This window comes from Oryx dammah, unplaced genomic scaffold (genome assembly GCF_014754425.2).
Source record: "Oryx dammah isolate SB20612 unplaced genomic scaffold, SCBI_Odam_1.1 HiC_scaffold_19, whole genome shotgun sequence".
Lineage (NCBI taxonomy): Eukaryota > Metazoa > Chordata > Mammalia > Artiodactyla > Bovidae > Oryx > Oryx dammah.
Genome location: NW_024070203.1, coordinates 38818922 through 38844019, shown reverse-complemented (window position 1 = coordinate 38844019; position 25098 = coordinate 38818922). Strand labels below are relative to the sequence as shown.

Genomic DNA, 25098 nt, shown 5'->3' with positions numbered 1-25098 from the left:
TGGCCAAGGGATCGCATGACATAGAGGGGCAAGGATGGAGGAAAGCTAGGGTCTAAGGCTCATTGCCAGGGGCAAAGGGCAAAGGGCCATGTTGGATACATAGAATATCAAGTGATCTCTTACAAAAGTTACTCGTGCCTTAGCGGATAGCGAATGTTGTATAAGGAAGGAAATGTCATCACAGTTTTTTACTGTTAAAAACATTTTAATTATAATCATTTTTTAATGTGGCTTATCTATGAATACTATTTTAATAGTTTTGAATCTATTTATATAACTATGTAATACCATTTATATATTAATAGCTAGGAATATTATTTATATAGTTATGAATACCAGAGGCTTCCTTGATAGCTCTGTTGGCAAAGAATCCACCTGCAATGCAGGAGACCCTGGTTGGGAAGATTCCCCTAGAGAAGGGAAAGTCTACCCACTCCAGTAATCTGGCTTAGAGAAAATTAATAGCTAGGAATATTAGTTATATAGTTATAAATGCTACTTATTTAGCTCAGTCGAGTCCAACTCGTTGTGAGTCGGACTCACTGTAGCCCCCCAGGCCCCTCTGTCTGGGATACAGGAGTGGGTTGCCATTTCCTCCTGGGAGATCTTCCTGACCCAGGGGTTGAACCCAAGTCTCCTGTGTCTCCTGCACTGTAGATGATTTTTTACCCACTAAGCCGTCGGGGAAGCCCATTTATATAGTTACAATAATATAAACACTAGATATTGATTTAGTCCCTCATTGTGTTCTTTAACTATTTTAAGAGGTTGGGAAACAAGAGAAAGAATGTGCAGATTAGGGTTAAACTTTCTCAGTAGAATAACAAAATAGTAACTTACACTAAAATAATAAACAAATAGCAATGTATGCATGTCAGTTGAAAATATGCAAGTATATATTGGAAGATACAGTTAAAATGATTGAGGAGAACCTTTGCTTCTGTACAAGGGAATTAGATAATAAGAAGTAGGGAGATGCTGCCTACTGTTCAAGGCTAATTAAAATTTGGCTTTTGAAACTATTTACATTATTACTTTGATAAAATAAAATAAAATAAGATCATTACAAGGAAATGAATGAGGAAAAATGGAGAGAAAATCTAGAAACTTCCAAAGGGAGAAACTCAACATTTCTTAGAATAAAGTAAAAGAATGCACAGGTTTGACTTACAGGCATAATAATGAAAATGCCATTTTAGACACACTGCACCATTTTGCAAAACCTTCTTGGATCATCTTTCATTTATTTTATTGCCTTAATTTATTCCTTATAACATGCCTCTGAGTTAGCGAATGTTCAGGGAGTGAGGGTGAGGAGAGAGGGGAGTTAATAATCAAAGACAAATCTTTGTTTCCTGGAGACTTATCTCCTGCTGAGAGACAACCAACAGAAGTGGGAAAACAAGAAAACACAAATGAGAGACACTAAGCAATTCATCTAAGGCAGATTTGGAGGATTCAGCCCACTCCAGTATTCTTGTCTGGAAAATCCCATGAATAAGGAGCCTGGTGGGCTACAGACCATGGGGTCACAGAGAGTCAGACACGACTGAGAAACTTAATACACACACATGATCCTGCAATCCCACTCCTGGGTATACATGCAGAGAAAAACATGGTTCTAAAGGAGACTTGCACCCCAATGTTCATTGCAGTGCTGTTTACAATAGCCAAGACAGGGAAGCAACCTGAATGTCCATCAACAGATGAACGGGTAAAGAAGATGCAGTACGTATATACAGTGGACTATTAGTCATTAAAAACAGATGAAATAATAGCCATTTGCAGCAATATGGACGGACCTAGAGATTCTCTTATTAAGTGAAATAAGTCAGACAGAGAAAGACAAATATATGGTATCGCTTATATGTGGGATCTTAAAAGATGATACAACTGAACTTATTTACAAAACACAGATTCACAGACTTAACGAACAAACCTATGGTTACCAGGAGGGAAGAGTAGGAGGGTAGGGGTAGAGATAGCTTGGGAGTCTGGGATTGACATGCATACACCGCTGTATCTAAAACAGATAACCAGCAAGGACCTACTGTATAGCACAGGGAACTCTGCTCAGTATTCTGTGATAACCCAAATGGGAAAAAGAATTTTTGAAAAAGAGTAGATACATGTATAACTGAATCACTTTGCTTACCTGAAACCAGCACAACATTGTTAATCAACTATGCTCCAATGTAAAACACTTTTTTAAAATGAGGGAGTGAAAAATATCTTCAGAACTATCTGAAAAACATTTCTTTCCAGTGTGCACATACAAATAAAATCATACAGAAAAGTCGAAACTTTTAAGTCGTTGTTGGCATTGGAACTACAATTTCATTGTGATTTAATTCAGCTTAAATATTGAGGAACACATAAATGCAGTGCTCTGAGAAAGTGGATAATACATAGTTTTAATTTTAAAGAGATAAAATATTTATATTACAAATAATTCTAAAAGTGATCAGAAATATTCCATTCACTGTTATTCCAATAATAGGCAGAAATGTAAAATAGAGGCTCTGATTTTAAACAGTAAAGCATTATCATGACAACAGAAACACTAACTATGCTGTTAGGACATTTTTATGCTCAACTTTTACCATATTTTAAATTGTTGGAATTTAAGCTCATTTTGATTATTTCAAGGTGAAATTTACTGCAATATATAGAAATGATGCTTCTTCGTCTCCCTGTCCCTTGCCTTTTTTTTTAAAAACTAAAGAGAAAAAATTGGCTTTCTTCCTTAAAAGGTTTTCTTTGGATTTCCTCATGATCTCTATATCTAATGTTTTCATCCACATAGACATATATAGTGGAATATATTCATGTGTGTGAATTGTTGCCTCCAGTACAGAAAGATCTCCTTCAGCTCACTTTTTAATGATAGCCTGAATATTGTATTCATGAGAGTTGTCAAATCGAAAATCCTTTAACTGAACTGAACATGCTCTTAGGGGTTTCAAGTATTAAAAGATAAAATCAGCATTTTTTTCTGGCCACATTTATTATGGGGCGTGAAATCCACCTAAATCATACGGGAAAAAATGCCTTTGAAAGTATCTGAATGCCAAGTCTATTTTAAAAAGAGCATCAGATTTGGAATTACTAACCTCAATTATTTTTCCTCCTTCACTTGGACAACTGTCTATCACAGCACTTATTCAGGTTAGATGATCAGTTTGGTGCTGCAAGGAATAAAAGGTTAACAGAACCTGGCTTCTGAGGTACACTATTCAATGGCCACAGAGTCCTCCCATCTCAGGAGACAGCTCCATCATAATGTGACTGGACTGCACCCCTTATCCAGAAATGAGAGTCTCTTTCTGTGTGTGCTAAGTCACTTCAGTCATGTCCAAGTCTTTGTGACCCCCAGGACTCTAGCCCACCAGGCTCCTTTGTCCATGGGATTCTCCAGGCGAGATCCTCCTCCAGGGGATCTTCCTGACCCAGGAATTGAACCCTCATCTCTTGTGTCTCCTGCATTGGCAGTGGGGTTCTTTACCACTCTATAACCTAGGATGCCTACTTAGACCACTGAAGAAAATGAGAACAAAGGCATCTCCCAGGTGTCTTCCTGGCTCAGGGGTCTATGATCTCATGATCCTTGCCAGTGTCTGTGCTCCTGTCACCATCCCTGGGTGTCTGGGTACTGAAGGGACCAAAGAAATAGAAACTTAAGCCCATAAATATAAAAATTATATTTTGGTCATTGTGGTGGAGCCAGGGTCATATGACCTGTGAGAAGGGGGTGGAGCTCAGGTGAGGGGACCACTGGGAACAGGTCCAGTGACATGGTTCCTTGGATCCTCATTCCCTCAAAGTAGATGTTCAGGAAAGACCTGGGATATAGTAAAAGATAAACAGAAAGCTAAGCTGCTCTAACTTGCCCACTATATTCTGGATGAGAAACAAAATCTTGCATTTAATAGCTTGGAAAATCTAAACATAAAAATATAAAGGATAGTCACCACTTTGGTAAAAAAAGGTTTTCGTCCAAGTGTAAGTGAAAACATAGGTCCCTTTCTGTTAAACTGGGGCAAATATTACAGAGAAGAAAGACACATAAATCAGAGGAGATGTAGTATATGAATCCAAGGTTGGAGAAACCTTGGAAGAAAAACTTCCCAGGTTTTTCCATTTTGCACAGTTCTAACCAGAATCTGCAGCGGAAGGTGCTTCATGCCTGCCTGCTGGTGCATCAGGCAGAACTACATTTCTGAGCATACAGATGAGATGCTATAAAATTCATGCACTGCTACAGCTCATTTACTTTATTTCTCGGGATTCCCCACAGATCTTCTACCCAGAGCATATAATTCAACCGGCTCAGTTTTCTGGCTTCCTAATCCCCAGGAAATTAGGAGAAAGAGTTTTGCAGCAAGCCCACTAACAGTAGCCAATTAATAGCTAAGAGGATAAAGAGGTACTAGAAGCAAAACGAAGAAAAAAGATTAGAGAGCGCACATAGCAAGGCACTATGGGCCGTGTAGCATGGGGGCAAAGACCGTGTCCTCCACAAATCCTCAACACAATAGCTATTCCACAGCCCAGGGCACAAGAGCTTATGTTCTTTATAGCCTGAATTTGTCATTTAAAAACCTAATACATTATAGCTGACAAGGCTAAGGCGTACATAGGGCTTCCCTGCTGGCTCAGCGGTAAAGAATCCACCTGCAGTGCAGGAGACACAGGTTCGATCCCTGGGTCGGGAACATATGCTGGAGCAGGGTATGGCAACCCACTCCAGTAGTCTTGCCTGGAGAATCCCATGGACAAGAGGAGCCTGGCGAGCTATAGTCCATGGGGTTGCAAAGAGTTGGACACGATTGAAGCAACTGAGCACGAACGCACACCGGGAGTTCATAATGCATTATAAGGTTGTTGTTGTTGTTAACAACTAAATAAGAAAAAATTTTAAAGTTGGCTTTAAAAAAGCAACCCTCAACTATCTGAATATTTAACTTCTCTGTGATGGGACCCTCTTCCTTTATGAAGCTTTAAAGTAAATGAGGCACTGCGTTGGTACTCTGGGGCGGTGAGCGGTTCATAGATCAGGTATCACACTGAAATACTCTAGCTGTGGTGGTGTGATAGAATAATCAATATGCATGTTATAAAATTATATGATGGATTAACTCATCAGAAACTCATGAGGAAATGTGTGATCAACATAATCTATGGAATCTGTCAGGATGAAAAAGACCTGGAGTTGAAATAAGAAGCCTTTCGCCAAGAACAAGGCTGGAATTGGATTTCAGTTCCATGAGCCCTGCAGGGCAGAAAGCAACCTGAACAGTGAAGGTTTCTGTAACTGGAAACCTTTCCTCAACTTGGTTTTAGGCACAATGACACACATAGAATACAGAATTTAGAATGGAGAGAAAACAATGGAAATCGTCTTCTCCTACATCGTTATTTGCCTCATTCACTCAGTCATGTCTAACTCTTTGTGACCCCATGGACTACAGCATGCCCCACTTCCCTGTCCTTCAACATCTCCCCAAGTTTGCTTAAACTTATGTCTATTGAGTAGAAGTTGCCATCTAATCATCTGTCAACCCTTCTCCTCCTGCCTCAATCTTTCCCAGCATTGGAGTCTTTTCCAATAAGCTTGCTGTTTGTTTGCATCAGGTGGCCAAAGCATTAGCGCTTCAGCTTAAGCATCAGTCCTTCCAGTGAATATTCAGGATTGATTTCCTTTAGGATTGACTGGCTTGATCATTGTTAGATGAGGAAACTGGCACTTCAGCTCATCACACAGTGGATGGAGCCACCCCAGACCCCAGCATAAGTGACTCCCATTATGTGCCCTGGTTGTCCTGCTGCTTCTAGGACATTCTCTGCCACTGTTGCTGAGAATTACCTGGTAATACTGAGAATTACCAGACAAACTGTAGACAGAGCATCCTTGACTCTTCTTCCTTCATTGTCAAGTTCAACTGCACACAACTCTGGCCCCCTTAACAGGAACATTGTCATTGAGGAGAGTCTACAAAGAACTTCTCTCCTTTGGACTTTCCACTGTTTGAAACTTCTTCCCATCAGTTAGCCAAGAGGATGCTGTTGAGCTCTACTTTGTACCCATGGATACCAAAGAGAATAACACCCAGCATCCTGCCTCCAGGAGCTTCCTGGAGCATGATGAAGCATTCGGTAGAGAAGATTAGTGTGACAGGCATGCAGGGAAGAAAAGGAAGATATCAGAGCTGCCCCAGCTAGGGGCAAAGCTTCTTAGTGTGGAGTTGTTGTTCAGTTGCTCAGTCATGTTCAACTCTTTGTGATCCCATGGACTGCAGCATACCAGACTTCCCTGTCCTTCACCATCTCCCAGAATTTGCTCACTCAGGTCCATTGATTCAGTGATGCCATCCAGCCATCTCATCCTCTGTCATCCCCTTCTCCTCCTGCCCTCAATCTTTCCTAGCATCAGAGTCCTTTCCAATGAGTGGGCTCTTTACATCAGATGGCCAGAGTGTTGGAGCTTCAGCTTAAGCATCAGTCCTTGCAAAGAATATGCAGGCTTGATTTCCTTTAGGATTACTGGTTGGATGTCCATGCTGTCCAGGGGACTCTCAAGAGTCTTCTCTAGCACCACAGTTCTTAGCATGGAGAAGAGCTTTGAAATAGGTGTAGGGCTTGATCTGCTCTCAAGCATGAAGCCCCAATTCCTAGTGGCAGCAAGGCCTTTCACTCCTGGCCTCTGCCTACCTCCCCAGCCTCCTCTGTCTCTGTGTGAGCCATTATATTCTGTGCTTACCGCAACCAACAGAGGTTTTTCCAACATGGTTAGCTCTCTCTTCCCCAGATCCCTGCCCAGGTGCTTTCTTTTTCTCTCAGACAGCCTCCCTCATATTCCTTCCCTCTACCTGCTCAATCTTACTTCTCCTTCAAGTCAGGTAATGCCTCCAGGAAAATTTCTCTGAGGCCCCAGCTTCCTAGTTGGGTTAGATACCTTTTGTCAGTACTCCTGAAGGGCCCATGCTCACCTTACTATGGTAATGAAAACTGAATAGTAGAAACCAGGTAACTAGAGGTAGGACAGAGGTTTGATGAGTGGGGAGAGGGAAAGACAGAGAGAAGTCTGGCTCTGATGGAAGATGTCCTTTGAGTAAGGGAAAGTGAAAGTGAAGTCGCTCAGTCGTGTCCGACTCTTTGCGACCCCACAGACTGTAGCCCACCAGGCTCCTCTGTCCATGGGATCCTCCAGGCAAGAATACTGGAGTGGGTTGCCATGTCCTTCTCCAGGGGATCTTCCCAACCCAGGGATCGAACCCAGGTCTCCTGCATTGCAGGCAGACGCTTTAACCTCTGAGCCACCAGGGAAGCCTTGAGTAAGGGAAGTCATGCCAAATTCTTAAGGTTTTCTGTGGCAAAATGTGTAGCAAAGAGACTGACATAGGGGCTTCCCTGGTGATTCAGTGGCAGAGAATCCACCTGCCCTTACAGGAGATATGGGTTCAGTCTGTAATCTGGGAAGATCCCATGTGCCTTGGAGCAACTAAACTCATGTGCCACAACTACTGAGCCTGTGCTCTGGAGCCCAGGAGCTGCAACTACTGAGCCCCTTGCCCTAGAGCTCATGCTCTTCAACAAGAGAAACCACAGCAATGAGAAGCCTGTGCACCATGGCTAGAGAGCAGCCCCTGCTCTCTGCAACTAGAGAAAGCCTGTGCAGGAACAAAGACCCAGCACAGCCAAAAATAAATAAATAAATACATTTTTTAAAAGAGAGACTGACACAACTTTCTAGGGATCCCTTAAGGATTCCTCAGCAGGGAATTTGTGTGTGATCAGAGATTAGGTGACAACAATCCCCAACAGCAGACTCCAGACATAGCCAGGTATTGTAGAGAAGGAGAAAGAGATATATTCACCAACCAGCCTTGTGATTTTGCCTCAATTAAAAACCCTCTGTTTAAAGTGAAAATAATAATTCTCTGCCATAAACTGTTGTGAGGATTAAATTCACAGTGAGGCACAGGACATGCCCGATGTCTGGAAGCATCACTAATACCAACACACTCTCAACCAGGAAGACGCTGGCTGTTGTTTGCAGGAGTGCCATATTTGAAATTAGATTCAGAGACACCCTGTGGAAGTATTACAGCCAGGGAAGAAATAGAGGCAAAGAGAAGAGAAACAGAGAATGTGCAAAGAGGAAAAACAACACATCACTTTAAAACCCTCACAACAAAATGTACCATCTATTTTCTTGTCTGATGCTACATTTTGCAGTATAGTAGCAATAACTTCTACTGCTTTATGGTACACTCACAATAAATGGCTTGGGAGCTTGATTTACAGCCTTAGCGAAGTGCAGGCATTTAATCATCTCCAGCAGCTGCTTAAGGTTCGAATATCACCCTTCAGGAGCGATTACCCAGGAACCGTATTTAAAGGGCAGGAGAGCTGGGGGCTGACCCTCTGGTTGAGGTTCAGGGCTCAGGGACTGAGGGGGCTTCTTTCGAAGCTCTACAGTGTGCTCTTTGTAAAGCAGTCAAAAGATGCTTCGTGGCTGCCTGGGAACTGGGGAAAGTAGCCAACAGCCCAGAAGAGCTTCAAATTATAACAGCCCAGAAGCCCCTAGGTCCCTAGGCACTCATTCAGAAAGTCAGCTACACCCATGAGAAAATCTCACAGTGCAGGCAGCACTGTGGTTAAAAACGGCCTCTCCCCATCCCCTCTTGTACTGACTCTGGCCTTTGAAGAGCAGGACACACAGCCACTGGAGCAAGATTTCAAGTTAAATAATTGAGAGAATCTCTCTCTGAGTTGGCTGCTTCATCCAGGCCATGCTCCAGGAAGGACAAATTTATTCTTAGACCCTTGAATTTCTAGCCATTAGAGAAGACTCTTTTATCTACAAGGTAATGAGTGTCATGTCTTTTGAACTCCTGGGTTTATAAGTGAGAATTCGGGAGGAGCAGGTGGCCTGGAAAGATATGCTGTCAATAAAAGCTTCCTCTCCCACTTCTGATGGTCCCTTCCCGCCACAAATGTGCCTGGCCGGCGTCACAGGGTCACAGGAGCCATGTGACATCTGACATCTACTGGAGGAGCAGCCACCCAGTGAGGCAGGGACACGCACTGCCATGTTAATTCAGAGCAGGGACCCCACTACTCTGCTGTCCATCCAATCCATACAGGAGATGCTTCTAACAGGCACGCTTTCAAGGGCCTGAGCATGATCAAAGGGGATGTTGACAGTGAGCAGAAGGCAGCTGAGCCCTGAACTGAGAGGAATTAGAGCGTGAGTGCTGAAGCATGTCTGATAAGGAGTTCTTGTGGGAGAAGAGGATTTAAAGGAAATATTTGAAGAACTATTTGACTAACCCATGTGGCGAGCCACACACGTGTCCAGCAGGTTGAGGAAAACACGTAAACTCTTCTAACTTCATTTCCACGCCCATCAGAAGCTTCTTAGAAGCACATAAGAGAGATGTAGTCCATTTTATAAAGACCTTAAACTGAATGAGAAATTGTTATCTTGGGCATTTCCCACTCTGCGTCAGGCACAAGTGGGAAAACCACCTGAATTAAGGGAAAAAAGAAAGGGTTCTTTGTGTGTCAGACCCCTTCCTGTCTGGCACCTCATTTAACTCACACAGCTCTATGAAAGACACATGAGGAAGCCAAGGGTCGGAGGAGGTACGTATCTCACCAGGGTCACGCCATGGAACTGCAGAGCTGGGGTTCTTCTCACCAGCTGAATGCTGACACACGAACACTCATCTTAGTGGAAGGAACAGGCAGCAAAGATGAACCTTCATCACTATCTTAAATCAGACTCATATTAGGACCACTTTCTAGGACATGTTCCAAGCAATGTCCAGATTCCTCTGTTGGGCTTGGATTTAAAAAAAAAAAAAAGTTGTTTTTGTTGTCACTGTTACTATGGTCAAATAATTACGTTAGAGGTTGGACAGGATCTTCAACATTTGATTGGCCAGACTTTGGTGAGACTGGAGTACATAGCAGTGGGATTTACCTGTTGATTGATGAGGTCCTTTGCAAGTCTTTGGGGCCTGAGTGACTCTGGGAGAGGCTTACATACTGGTACCTCAATGAGAGCCCCCCAGCATGACTGAATGGCCCCCACGTTTGGCAAATGGGTCCTAGTGGTGAGCTGTGCAGAATGGTGTTAGGTCTGAGATCCAGCTTGTTGTAGCCATTTATCAGCTGTGTAGTCTTGGATGGGTTACTTAGCCTCTCTGAGTCTCAGTCACATCACCTGCAAATCAAGGATGTGAATAGTGACCACCTAAGAGCATCGCTGCCTGCCACATGGTTTGTTTTGTGGTTGTCATAACTCTCCTCTTTGGTTCATTTTTGCTCACTCCCAAGGTCACAACAGTTGGGAAACCTGTCACTCCCAGAGGGATGCTGGGAATGTTTCCACAGCAAGAGCAGACTGTGAGACATTTTCTGGAACCTCTCTCGACAGGCCTTGAGATTGGAGAGGAGGGCTCTCTCATGGCCCTGATGAAAACAAGCCTGGCTCAGCTATAATCCTCCCCTCCCCAGTTCAGCACTGACATGTTAGAAATCCAGCTCCTTTTGTTCACAAGTTCTTATACTTAGGATGGCGAAGCCCAATGGGGTGCTGACCACCTGCTGCTTGTAAAAAGCTCTCGGATGCTCTTGCAAAAGCTAAAGGTGAGCCTCCATCAAGTGGCTTATTTACAGTCTGAAGACTTGTATCCCACCACTCCTCGGGGTTTGGCTCAGAAGAGAAAACCCCCCTAATTAATGCTCATCTCCCACCACAGTGCTGTCGGGACGTGCCATGCCAGCCCTTCCGAGGTTGCCACAGGTCAACAGGAACCCATAACGTTTGAAGGAGCCCAGTCACCAGCGTATCCATCAAATCAATTACTGCCTGGTGTGAGGGGTCGAGGAGCCACGGAACACCTCCAGAAAACAGCGGTGAGTGGAAAAGAGCCTGCGCCCTGAGGGCAGACAGACTCCTGGTTGTCTGCCTCGTTATAAAGTCAACATGGCAGTGTCCTTGTTTCCAGAACCGTGGCAGCAGGAAGGTCAAGTCCCCTAATAAGATCTATCTTCCCTTCGTTTCGTGCCTGGAGAGACTGGGGGCTGGTGTGAGATGCCATTCTGGAAATGGCAGCTCCTTAGGACCTTTGGGAACTTGCCCAGAGCCGGACGACTGTAGCCATTCAGCACGTCACTGGAGTGCATGGGAGAGCCAGTGAAGCCTGGGTCCATCCCACTAAACGATAGCAAGTCTTACAGTAAATAAATGGGCTTCCCTGGTGGCTCAGGGGTTAAGAATCCACCTGCAATGCAGGAGACGCAGGTTTGATATCTGGGTCAGGAAGAAACCCTGGAGAATGAAACAACGCACTCCAGTATTTTTGCCTGGAGAATCCCTTGGACAGAGGAGCCTGGTGGGCTACAGTCCATGGGGTCACAAAGAGTCAGAGGTGACTGAAGCAACTGAGCAGGCACACATGCATACTAAGTAGCTAATTACAGTAGAAAGTGGTACCGATAATTATCTCCATATATTGGATGCTAATGATGTGTCAAGGACTCTGCCAAGTGCTTTACCTGTATTATCACTAATTCCCACAGCAGCCACAGGGGACAGGTAGAGTTATTGCCAGTTCCCATCTGAGAAAGCTGAAGTCTTAAAGGGGCTTCCCTGGTGGCTCAGATAGTAAACAATCTGCCTGCAATGCCGGAGACCTGCGTTTGATCCCTGGGTTGGGAAGATCCCCTGGAGGAGGGAGTGGCAATCCATTCCAGTATTCTTGCCTGGAGAACTCCATGGGCACAGGAGCCTGGTGGGCTAGAGATATAGTATTATACACTGTAATGTAATTGACTAGGAGCCAACTTAAGGCTCTTCCCGTGAGAAGTCAGACTGACCTGGGCAAAGCCATACTGAGCCATGCTAGAACCCAAGGGACAAGGGAAAATCAATAATTCCTATCCTGCCTACTTTAAAGTTTTGACATATCATTCATGAAGAATTTTTGTTTGCATGAATTTTGATCCTGAAAATATATTTTTTGACAATATTATTTACTTTGATTAATGAGTGCTTTGGTGCCCCTTCAATTTTGTGCTCAGGCAAATACCCCAGCCCCTCACCCTGATCCGAGCCCTGGGGCTGAGGTCTTGGCTCAGGCTCCCAGGTCTTCAAGCCAGATGGTGGTGCTTCATCGCAGATGTTTTGTCCCTGGTTCTGTATGTTGGGGAAGGAGAGCCCACAGGATTCACTGCCTACTTATAATAACTCTCTATACTTGAAAGTAGTAATCAAGCTGTTCATCAGCTGCCTTTTCTCTCTACTAAATTACCCTAACATGGCTCTTCCTTACAATGTGTCAGCCTCCTTAAAGAACCAAGTTTTCAATTCATTTTCAACCTGGCCACTGATTTTTGAGCTTTTAGTTGTAAATAATACAAGGACAAAAGAATGTCCAGTGTAATTTTATGTATTTGGACTTGCAATGCATTTCTGATTGTTTTTCCTCCCCCCATTAAAGTAACTTGGGGGCCAGCTTGTCTACAGAGCACCAATGGATGCTATTGTAATCTATGAAAGTGAAAGTGTTAGTCGCTCAGTTGTGTCCGATTCTTTGCAACCCCCTGGACCGTAGCCTGCTAGGCTCCTCTGTCCATGTATTTTTCTAGGCAAGAATACTGGAGTGGGTTGCCATTCCCTTCTCCAGGGGATCTTCCCACACAGGGATCAAACCCTGGGTCTCCTGCTTTGCAGGCAGACTCTTTACCATCTGAGCCACCAGTGTAGCCAACTATAGTCTGTGGCAAGGATATTATTACCTGAACCACCCTGCTCCCAATGCTTTTCTGATATCCTGAGACTATAATAAGCATAAATAGCATAATAAACTATAATAAGCATAATAAAAGGACACATGACTTCTCAGAGCCTCCCAGCCACAACTGAGCTACTGTGCAGGACTCTGGAGCAGGGTGTCTTGGAGTCTCAGCTGTATTGTCTGTACTTTCCAGGTGGAGGGAAGTTAGTCATGGCATCAAATTCTGCCACCCTTAGAACATCTTGTGGGCCAGTATCCTACATCTCTACCTGATTTGGAGTTCTTTCTTAAGAAACAACTGCCATTTATTGACTGTGCTTGCGTGCGTACTAAGTCACTTCAGTTATGTCCAACTCTGTACGACCCTATGAACTGTAGCCCACCAGGCTCCTTTATCCATGGGAACTCTCCAGGGAAGAATACTGGAGTGGGTTGCCATGCCCTCCTCCAGGGGATCTTCCCCACCTAAGGATCAAACCTACATCTCCTATGTCTCCTGCGTTGGCAGGCAAGTTCTTTAGCACTAGACCTGGGGACTCTCACATTGCAGGCAGATTCTTTGCCATCAGAGACACCAGGGAAGCCTATTTATTGACTACCAACTAATGTTAGTCTATGATCATGGTCATCTCAGGTGAGAAACTGAGGTTAATAAGAGTTTAATCAACTTGCTCAGGATCATAGGGCTGGTTGGAAGGGGGCTGGGATTTGAAGCTGGCCATCTGGCTTCCAAGTCTGTGCATTTAATCATTATCTTATTCTACCTCTTGGACCCTATCAACTGCAGCAATTGGGGTTAATCCTTGCAACAGCTCCACATGCCAGATAGTATACCTATTTCTGCTCTTTGGGACCCCATGGACTGTAGCCCACCAGGCTCCTCTGTCCATGGGATTCTCCAGGTAAGAATACTGGAGTGGGTAGCCATTTCCTTCTCCAGAGGATCTTCTTGACCCAGGGATGGAACCCAGGTCTCTTGCATTGCAGGTGGATTCTTTATCATCTGAACCACCAGGGAAGCCCCAAAATAGCTTAGCCAAATTTAACTCTTTTTTTTTAAAACTGAGCAAAATCCAGGAAAAAACGGACATGGTTCCTCAGTGCTCACATCTTCCCCTCCATGGGAATGGCATTCCTGGGCACATCAGACTGTGTGGCACCCATGCAAGTGCAACTCAGAAACAAGATGGAGATTTCTTTTTATCAGCCCTTAAGGGAAAAGCTGTGAATTCTTGCCGATGCTGATGGGAGTTTAGGTGAGAAAGATCAAAAGGCTCATTGAGCAAGAGTGGCCCCGAGACTTCTGTTACACACTGGACCAGTGAGCTGAAATGTACACTCTGCTGACCCTGGAGGTGCCGGCTTCCTTCCATGAATTAGTGGGTAGTTCAACCTGGTGCGTCGTGTCCAACTCTTTGCGACCCCATGGTCTGTAGCCTGCCAGGCTCCTCCGTCCATGGGATTCTCCAGGCAAGAATACTGGAGTGGGTTGCCATTTCCCCCAGGAGATCTTCCTGACCCAGGGATGGAACCCACATCTCTTGTATCTCTGGGATAGGCAGGCGAATTCTTTACCACTACACTACCTGGGAAGCCCAAATGAGTAGGTGGGTGCTGATTTAATCTGGCTCATTTCCATTCAGCCTGGCTGCCTCAGAAAAGACAGAAGTCTAGAAGCTCCTGCCAAGACCCCATTTCTGGAGGAGGCTGGTGGATGCGCTGGGAGCCCAGAGACTCTGGGCCTCTGTGTGCATACTTAGCTCTCCACGTGCCCCTGGTGGACAGCACTCCCCGTCACTCACCAGTCTGTGCTCTCGCTCAGGCTGTCTGGGGTCTAGATGAATGACATTTACATAGTTTTAATAAATATTAATAACAGTTTTAATCTCAGTACACTTTTCATATGAGACATTCAAATGGCTTTCCAGTTGTCTCAGGCTCCCCGAGAAAGTCAAGTAATCATTTTGCAAAACTACACCAACTCTTCAGGCCTCCGGGGCTCAGTTAGGCTAGGTCTGTGTGATGGGGAACATGTCTGGAGAGAAAGCTGACAAGTGCTGAGGACAGAAAGGAGCAGATAGACTCATCAGCCCACTTCCATCTTCAAATATCATACTCTTGTCTCTGGTTTCAATTTATTTACCATCTGTGCTATATTATTTTTATTTGTTGCGGTTGTTTAGTTGCCAAGTCATGTCCAACTCTTTGCAGCCCCATGGACTGTAGCTTCTCTGTCCATGGGATTTCCCAGGCAAGCATACTGGAGTGGGTTGCCATTTCCTCCTCCAGGGGATCTTCCTGACCCAGGGATTGAAACTGAGTCTCTTGCACTGGCAGGTGGATTCTTTACCACTGACTACTATAAGCCCATTATATAAGCCAGTATTCATGTTAATACTTTAAGTATTACTGCATGTTTACCATGTACCATGCAACGAGATGTGTACCTTAAATGCATTATTTCATTCACTCTTCTCAGCTACATTATTAAATAACCTTGATTATCATCCCCTATCATTTTGCCTTTTCATACTGTTCATGGGGTTCTCAAGGCAAGAATACTTGCCTTGAGAAATGGTTTGCCATTCCCTTCTCCAGTGGATCACATTCTGTCAGCCAACAAAGGTCCGTCTAGTCAAGACTATGGTTTTTCCAGTGGTCATGTGTGGATGTGAGAGTTGGACTGTGAAGAAAGCTGAGTGCCAAAGAACTGATGCTTTTCAACTGTGATGTTGGAGAAGACTCGAGAGTCCCTTGGACTGCAAGGAGATCCAACCAGTCCATTCTAAAGGAGATCAGCCCTGGGATTTCTTTGGAGGGAATGATGCTAAAGCTGAAACTCCAGTACTTTGGCCACCTCATGAGAAGAGTTGACTCACTGGAAAAGACTCTGATGCTGGGAGGGATTGGGGGCAAGAGGAGAAGGGGACGACAGAAGATGAGATGGCTGGATGGCATCACTGACTCGATGGACGTGAGTATGAGTGAACTCCGGGAGTTGGTAATGGACAGGGAGGCCTGGCGTGCTGCAATTCATGAGGTCGCAAAGAGTCGGACATGACTGAGTGACTGAACTGAACTGAACTATCATCCCCACCTTCCAGGTGAGAAAACAGAGTCAGAAAACAGAGAGGTTACTTGTCCAGCCTGGGTCATATAACCAGTAAATCACATGACAGTATTGTTGTTCAGACTGAGGTTTGTTTGCTTCTGATCATCTGTGGCTGTCACTGGGATAGCCTTAACCTTTCACCTTCTTGTTAAAGCCAAAATGGTTTGGAAGAAACAGTATTCTACAATTAAAAAAAACTGCCTCTCGCCTGGATAGGAGGGGAGTGATAATGGATACACGTATATGTATGGCTGAGTCCCTTTGCTATATGCCTGAAACTATCACAACATTGTTAATCAGCTATACTCCAGTATGAAATTAAAAATAAAGCTGCTTCAAGTAGACCCAGCCTTTGGTGGAGGAAGAGAGGAGGGGTGGAAGTAAGAGTGTGTATGTGTGTACGTGTGTGTGTGTGTGAGAGAGAGATTACTTCAAAGAACCTAGTGAATCAGAAGCCTATAGAGTGGATTTTAAAATCCCTCTCCATCCATAGGATCAGGGTGAATGAGCTTCACATTCATGACCCATTAGAGATAGAAGGTGTTTCAGAGATTACCTAGTTCACGCTCTTCATCTTACACCTGAGGAAACTGAGGAGAAGAGACATGAAGTACCTCGTTTGAGGTTATCATAATCATAAAGATTTGAATGATTCCCTTGGAGACTTGTTTCTTCTTGCTTCTTAACAGCACATTTGGAGATATTTTCAGACCAAAGACTAACAGAAAACAAGATACTATATGGTGATGTCTCTTCATGTGTAAATCAGTGTTTACTGGTGTTCTGTGTGTCACGTGTCTTAGCAGACGGAAGTTCTTGAACACGTATGACAACTAGGCACCGATGAAGTCAGCACGATCATTCTCCAGAGTCATCAGATTTTACTGTTTCAAAATCCAAAGTGTTCGTGAGTCCTTTCCAAGACGACAGCTGTTCCTGCTGGTTAAACTAGGGCCCCTGTCCACTGTGGATGGCTTATGTCTCAGAAGGAATTCTCCCATGGTAGGGGTCAGCCGTCCTTGTGTTTGCATCATTACCGGACAGTGGGTGCCCAAAGCACTGTTTGCTGGGAGGGACATGTATTTTCATCATGTCCTCAGTGACTTAGCACACACTCTGGCACCAAGTCTACACTCATCAAATGTTTGTCAAGTGAATGATGCATGGGTGAATGTGAAGACCTGGAAATCTTTAATTGGAAGATAATTGCTTTACAATGTTGTGTCGGTTTCTGACATATGACAACACGAATTAGCCATGAGTATACATATGTCTGCTCCCTCTTAAGCCTCCCTCCCACCCCCACCTGCCTCCCACCCCACTAGGTTGTTGCAGACATCCGGCTGGGCTCCCTGTGTTATACAGCAGCTTCCCGCTAGCTATCATTACACATGGTGGTGTATACATGCCAATCCCAACTTCCCAATTTGTCCCACCCTCTCCTTCCTCTGCTGTGCCCACAAGTCTGTTCTCTACATCTTCATCTCTATTGCTGCCCTGCAAATAGGTTCATCAATTTAAAAGAAAAAAAATGGACCAAGTTCATTAACAGATCCTTCACAATAAAATACATACAGATGGCAAGTTAGCATATGGAAAAAAAAGAAGTCCTGGAAATCTTTCTCATCGGTAGAAGAACACTGTAATGAGAGGCTCATCCTTAACGCTTATGGGATAACAGAGCAGAGACACAGCAGGGCGTCCTGGGCTGCGGTGCAGATCTGAAGAGTCTATATATAGACTGATAGTAGTAAAACATTCCGATACCTTTTCAGGGTTTGTTGTTGTTTAGTCACTCAGTCGTGTCTGACTCTGCAACCCCGTGGACTGCAGAATGCCAGGTTTCCCTGTCCTTCACCATCTAGATTGCCCTATTCCAATTTTCCAACCAGAAAACAGTCGGTGGGGTCGCTAAAGGTGTCCTACACTAATCATCTTTAGGGTGAGGCCTAGTCATATGAGGCACTAAACAGCACCCTAGAAATTTCTTTTAATTATATTTGGATGAGGGGCTCTTTGGTATATTTTGAAAGTTAAACCTGTGTTTCCCCAAGTACCATAATTTCAGTATGATACCCCTGTGAGAGCTCAAGTCACAGGCAAAGTTTTGGAGATTAGTCCATACATTCTTTTTAATTCAACATTTATTGCCTATTGGACTATGTGCCCAAGAGATAAACATGAAAAAGGTGCAGTCTGTTGCCCTCAAGGAAACTGCAGTCTTGGGATGAGGGGTAAGAAAGAACACACACATAGGCCTGCAATTATAATAAAGCCAAGATAAGAGAACTCACTCTCAAGTCAACCCCCATTCTGTATCTCACTAGTTGTGTGACACTGAATGAGTTGCTTAACTTTGCAAAACCCTGCATCATCAAATGTAAAATTGGGATCATAGGAATACCATCATGAAAAGTTCTTGGGTGGATTAAATGAGATTATATGTGTTCAAAAATATCAGCTATAATAACAGTGGTTCTTAAACTGCTGTTGTAAATACTTGAGTGGAAATACATGAGCAGAGGAAGACACCTCACTGAAACAGGGTTGGGATGGGGACGTTGATGAAGACTACCTTCCCGAAGAACACTAGAGATAGGTATGAGACAGTGGGCAGGTTATGTCCAAGTTGGTTGGATTTGGCATACGAAATGTTGACCCCTCCTTTAAGTCTCTGGTGGAGTGAGTCCAGAGGCTTGGAGACATGTCAAAAACACAATTACTAGTATTTAAGGCAAAGCTTACACTTCCAACCAGCTGGACCGGAGACCATGAAAAAGAGCAGAGGGTGAAGCAGAGCAGGAGATGAAGAAGGTGAATTGTAAAGGGCTTTATTTTACTTTGAGAACTTGCAGGTCATTGAAGAATTTTAATGAGAGGAGAGACATAGAGGAATTTGTGGAGGGTTACTCTGACGATTTTAAAGACTAGAATGGCTCAGAAGAGACTGGACCAGAGGCACGGAGCCTGTCAGAAGGCTGTCTGAGTGATGCAGGTGAGAAACGAGAACTTACACTAGGGCAGTAGCCACAGGACCCACTAAAAACAAGAGACTTGAGCGGGTTTTAAAAAGAAAGGAGCAGGACCCAGCAATTAATGAAATGTGAGGAGCAATGGCAGGGAGTGGTCCAGAGAGACACTCAGATTTCTGGCTCAAGAGACTGGACGGATGGAAGAGCGGGAAAGATGATGCACGCAGTTTGGGACGTGTTGAATTTATAGTTCTTTATGGGACTTTCAGGAGAAATGCTCGAAGGCATTTGGATGGAAAGGTCTGGCATGCAGAAAAAAATGTCAGATATTAAACTCATGGACAGGATCCAAGGAATTATTTCATGTGTTGAAAATACTTGATTTAAAGCCATCTACTGCATCCACTTTTGTTATTGTTAAAGATGAGAACATAAAAGACAGAATATATGGATCTTCTAAAAGACCAGATTCCAGTTTTATGAAAATATATGACCCCCTTTGATGAATAAAATAACTTCTGAGGTCTCTATAATTCTAACTTGTGTTCCAAAACATTGCTGTGGATCTGGAATCACCTTCTGATGGCAGTGAAAGACCCTTGGCCTTGAAATTTTCTTTGTGGATGAAGATAATGAGTGCATGCGTGCATGCTAAGTAGCTTCAGTCATGCCTGACTCTGTGCGACCCTATGGACTGTAGCCCGACAGGCTCTGCTGTCTGTGGGATTCTCCAGGCAAGAATACTGGAATGGGTTGCCATGCCCTCTTCCAGGGGTTCTTCCTGACCCATGGATCAAACCCACATATGTTAATGTTTCCTGCATCAGCAGGCAGGTTCTTTACCACTGGTGCCATCTGGGAAGCCTGGATGTAGAGAATATATATGTTTAAACAAGAGCCCATTATCCATAAAGTCTTATAGCCCCAAACATGCAGTGACAATGCTTATGAAACAGAGGAACCAAATAAAGACACTATCTACATTTACCTACTCTGATCCCAATTGGCTGCGAACAGCAGAAGAATCTTCCTGCCATAGTGATCACGGTTTTCCAACACTCCAGGGAACCCATCGATGAGAGCCCTCTTAATGCCAGGATCATCGGCCTTGAAGTTTTTGAACATGTCCAGGTTTAGCTGGCGGTACTGGAAGTACTGGGCCAGGAGTCTGAAGGCATCTGCTTGGTGAAACTTCCTGGCTCGGAGAAACCTCAGGATGAAGGCATCATCTGTGCGTAAGAATCCGATGTCAGGCCTGGTGATGATCATGTCTCTGACTTGCTGGATATCCTGGTGTAAAACGTCTGGGTTTTCATTCAGTTCCAGGCGTGCTTTCTCTATAGTCTCTGGGCTGAGTCCAGCCTGTAAATGGGTCATCTTGGCTGAATCTCCTTTCGAAGTGCTTAATTTCTGATGTTTGGGAAGAAAAGAGACTGGTCCCATTCACGTGATGGTCTGCTGAAATCGTGGCCCATTCAACAGTCTTTTTACCACCAAGCTGCCACTGAAACAGACAAGCAGAGGCTCTTCTTTCTGTTCCTGGAAAATGGTTGGACATTCAGATTCTATGTGGTGGTGGCCAGCCAGAAGAGAAGCCAAACCAAGGCCATTGCTTACTGCAAAACAAATACACACAAGAGAGACAAATAGATGATACAAAGAAGGTCTGGGCAAATGACCTGGAACTCAGAAAAGCAGTATATTATGCTGTAGAGCTGATTAGAAGAATAAAGGGTATATATTATTTAAAATAGGGTCTTTGGCATAATTTCATTATTCACACCTTCAGTGTGTAATGGGCTTCCCTGATAGTTCAGTTGGTAAAGAATCTGCCTGCAGTGCAAGAAATCCCAGTTCGATTCCTGGGTCAGGAAGATCTGCTGGAGAAGAGATAGGCTACCCACACCAAGTATTCTTGGGCTTCCCTTATGGCTCAGCTGGTAAAGAACCCTCCTGCAATGTGGGAGATCTGGGTTTGATGCCTGCGTTGGGAGAAGGGAAAGGGTACCACTCCAGTATTCTGGCCTGGAGAATTCCATGGACTGTATAGTCCATGGGTTGCAAAGGGTCGGACACGACTGAGTGCCTTTCGCTTTCACTTTTCAGTGTGTAATATGCAAGTCTTTGCAATACGTTTAGGAAGTTTTAAATGATAACGACTAATTAACAGTCTACAGTCAGACTAGGAATAGCTTGCTTTTTTAATGAGTTACCCAAGAAAAGAGAAAAATCCTCCTCTGTTGCAGCCTGTTTTATGGGGCCGTTCACAGGCATTCAATCAGAGACATTAGGGCCTCCATTAGTTTCTTTTCTCAGTTTCTTTCACAGAAATACCCCCTTTTTTAAAGGTATTTGCAGCTTAACAGTGAAAGGGGGCTTTTAAAAGTCACCCTATTGTAACCTCATGGTACCTAATTACTCAAACTGAACTAAATGAACTGGAGCAGGGAGAGAAGGACAGGCTTATGGCTGGAAGCTTGACCTTCGATAATCAAATTCAACAGCAGTGAGAGAGAGGCTCATGTGAAGACATTTCCCAGCAGTCTCACTCTTCTGCTGAGGACAAAAGGTCTTGGAACTCTTAGTTGTCTTCTTTCCTGGCCCAATATCCGTATGGACTTCAAGGTCATTTTTTGGTATAACTTTTCTGTTATCCTAAGATATTACTTTACTTATGATAATGATTAAGTTCTTTGTTTCATTTTTCCCTTGGTGAAATGTCTTTATTTTTAATTTATTTTTAATTGAAGTATAGTTGAATTGCAATGCTGTGTTAATTACTGTTATACAGCAAAGTGACTCAGTTATTCTTTTTCATATTCTTTTCCATTATGGTTTATCACAGGATATTGAATATAGTTTCCTGTGCTATACAGAAGGACCCTGTTTTTTTTTTTTTTTCCCATTCTATATATGACAGTTTGCATCTGCTAATCCCAAACTCCCAATCCAGCCCTCTCCCACCCTCCTCTCCCTTGGCAACCACCAGTCTGCTTTCTATGTCTGACTCTATTTCTATTTCACAGATAGGTTCATTTCTGTCATATTTTAGATTTCACACCTAAGTGACATCATATGGTATTTGTCTTTCCCTTTCTGACCTGCAATCCCAATCCTAGGCATATAACCAGACACAACTATAATTCAAAAAGATACATGTTCACAGCAGCACTTTTCACAGTAGCCACGACATGGAAACAATCTAAATGCCCATTGACAAATGAATGGGAAAAAGATGTGGTACATACACAAAACTGAATACTACTCGGTCATAAAAAAGAACCGTGAGCTTCCAGATGTTCAAGCTGGATTTCAAAAAGTCCGAAGAACCAGAGATCAAACTGCCAACATCTGCTGGATCATGGAGAAAGCAAGAGAGTTCCAGAAAAACATCTACTTTTGCTTTATTGACTACACCAAAGCCTATGATTATGTGTATCACAAAGAACTGTGGAAAATTCTTAACGAGAAGGGATACCAGACCACCTGACCTGCCTGTTAAGAAATCTGTATGCAGGTCAAGAAGCAACAGTTAGAAATGGACATGGAACAGCAAATTGGTTCCAAATCGGGAAAGGAGTACGTCAAGGCTGTATATTGTCACCCTGCTTATTTAACTTCTATGCAGAGTACATTTGTGAAATGCCAGGTTGGATGAAGCACAAGCTGGAAACAAGATTGCTGGGAGAAATATCAATAACTTCAGATACGCAGATGACACCACCCTTATGGCAGAAAGTGAAGGGGAACTAAAGAGCCTCTTGATGAAAGTGAAAGAGGAAAATGAAAAAGTTGGCTTAAAACTCAACATTCAGAAAACTGAGATCATGGCATCTGGTCCCATCACTTCATGGCAAATAGATGGGGAAACAATGGAAACAGTGAAAGACCTTTTTTGGGGGGCTTCAGAATCACTGCAGATAGTGATTGCAGCGATGAAATTAAAAGACGCTTGCTCCTTGGAAGAAAAGCTATGACCAACTTAGACAGTATATTAAAAAGCAGAGACATTACTTTGGCAACAAAAGTCTGTCTAGTCAAAGCTATGGTTTTTCCAGTAGTCATATATGGATGTGAGAGTTGGACTATAAAGAAAGCTGAGCGCCAAGGAATTGATGCTTTTGAACCGTGGTGTTGGAGAAGATTCTTGAGAGTCCTTTGGACAGCAAGAAGTTCCAACCAGTCAATCCTAAAGGAAATCAGTCCTGAATATTCATTGGAAGGACTGATGTTGAAGCTGAAACTCCAATACTTTGTCCACCTGATGCAAAGAACTGACTCATTTGAAAAGACCCTGATGCTGAGAACAACTGAAGGTGGGAGAAGAAGGGGATGACAGAGGATGAGATGGTTGGATGGCATCACCAACACGATGGATATGAGTTTGAGTAGGCTCTGGGAGCTGGTGATGGACAGGGAAGCCTGGCGTGCTGCAGTCCATGGGGTCGCAAAGAGTCAGACACAACTGAAAAACTGAACTGAACTGATAAGAAAGAATGAAATTAATGCTGTTGGTAGCAACATGGATGCAACTAGGGATTAGCATACTTAATGATTGTTTTAAGCCCCTCAGGTTTTTCTACCTAAATGGTATACAGACAAATGCTCATATTATTTGCATCTTTCTCATTTTAAATATGTTTAAGCTCTCTCAGACATCAGTTTGGTCTAACCTAGAAGTACCAAAAATCAGAAGACATATTAGTTTTAAAAAAACTTGGAGGTGTGTATTTTTTTCCCCTAGCTTTCCTAGATCAAACAATATTTGCAATAAGAGGCAGAGCATTTACTTACAACATAATTATTAACACTTTATCATATAAAATAATTTTAAAGATAAAATGATTCTTTCAACTTAATTTAGGACTAGCTGTAGGGAGATTATTTCTATAGGGAGATAATCACTTCACACATTTCTGCTTTATATTGCCTTTGTGATAGATGAAAATGGGTTCAGATAATTAGTATTCATTTTCAAGAATGAATGTAGAATAGTAAAGTTTTATTTATAAAATGTTGGCTTTGCAAAGTAATTTGTAAAAAGTACCATTTAGCTCTGAAAGTGAGAAAATAAGTATAACAAAGTCCTTATTCTCACTGATTCCAAAACTGAAGATAGTAAAGGAATATAGTTCTCTATGAACTAGTCCCAGGATTGGAAGAATGTTTAAAATCCATCTAGTTCAATGTCCATCTGATGTTAAAATTCCCTCTTTAACAACCTCACCACACTCTTTCAAATAGTTCCCTTGTTTGATGTCTCCTTCTTCAAATTCTTCCCTGGACTTCCCTGGTGGCTCAGACGGTAAAGTGTCTGCCTACAATGTGGGAGACCCAGGTTCAGTCCCTGGGTCAGGAAGATCTCCTGGAGAAGGAAATGGAAACCCACTCCAATATTCTTGCCTGGAAAATCCCATGGATGGAGGAGCCTGGTAGGCTACAGTCCGTGGGGTCACAAAGAGTTGGACACAACTTAGCAACTTCACTTCTTCAAATTCACCTCGATACCTACTGTGTGCTTCCCTGGTGGCTCAGACGGTATTGAATCCACCTGCAATGCGGGAGACCTGGGTTTGATCCCTGGTTTGGGAAGATCCCCTGGAGGAGGAAATGGCAACCCACTCCAGTATTCTTTCCTGGAAAATCCCCATGGACAGAGATCCTAGCAGGCTACAATCCATGGAGTTGCACAGAGTTGGACATGACTGAGCGACTAAGCACACAGCATACCCACCGCAATCTACCTTGACTCTCACCAACCGGTGGCTGAGATGATCATATAGTTTATTATCCAAATGTAGACACCAGGAGGCGCTAATAACAATGATACTGGGACAACAAGCAGAACCGGGGACAGTGCCGAGCAAACCCAAATGATCCCTCTACTAGTGCATGACCTTTCTGTCGCTACTACCAGGGGACAAATTTCAGCACCCATTTATGTATGCATGACCCCATTAGCATTTGATGTTGATGACTTCTTAAAACTATTTTCCCACTCTTTTCTGTAATTCCATGTACCCTATTTTTCTCCCCATCTCTGTCCATTCCTGCTCCATCTTCGTATGTGCTCACCACTTCTATGTATTATTTTCCGGGGTCCAACCATGATTTAACCACCTACATGTGGGTGACTTCAGTCCATAGCTCTCTCCTGATGCTCAGGTGTACTTATATATCCAGCTACTTACTGAACACCCCC

The 25098-nt window shown here is 43.5% G+C and overlaps 1 protein-coding gene across 1 annotated transcript in view; it reads right to left on the bottom strand.

The window, feature by feature from the left end:
• Nucleotides 1-25098, bottom strand: part of CLVS1 (clavesin 1) — a 166175-nt gene that overhangs the window by 130985 nt on the left and 10092 nt on the right. Inside the window, exon 2 of the mRNA XM_040261281.1 lies at nt 19885-20512. Within this exon, the coding sequence (XP_040117215.1) occupies nt 19885-20339 (455 nt within the window). The 5' untranslated portion in view covers nt 20340-20512. The remainder of the gene's footprint in view (nt 1-19884; nt 20513-25098) is intronic.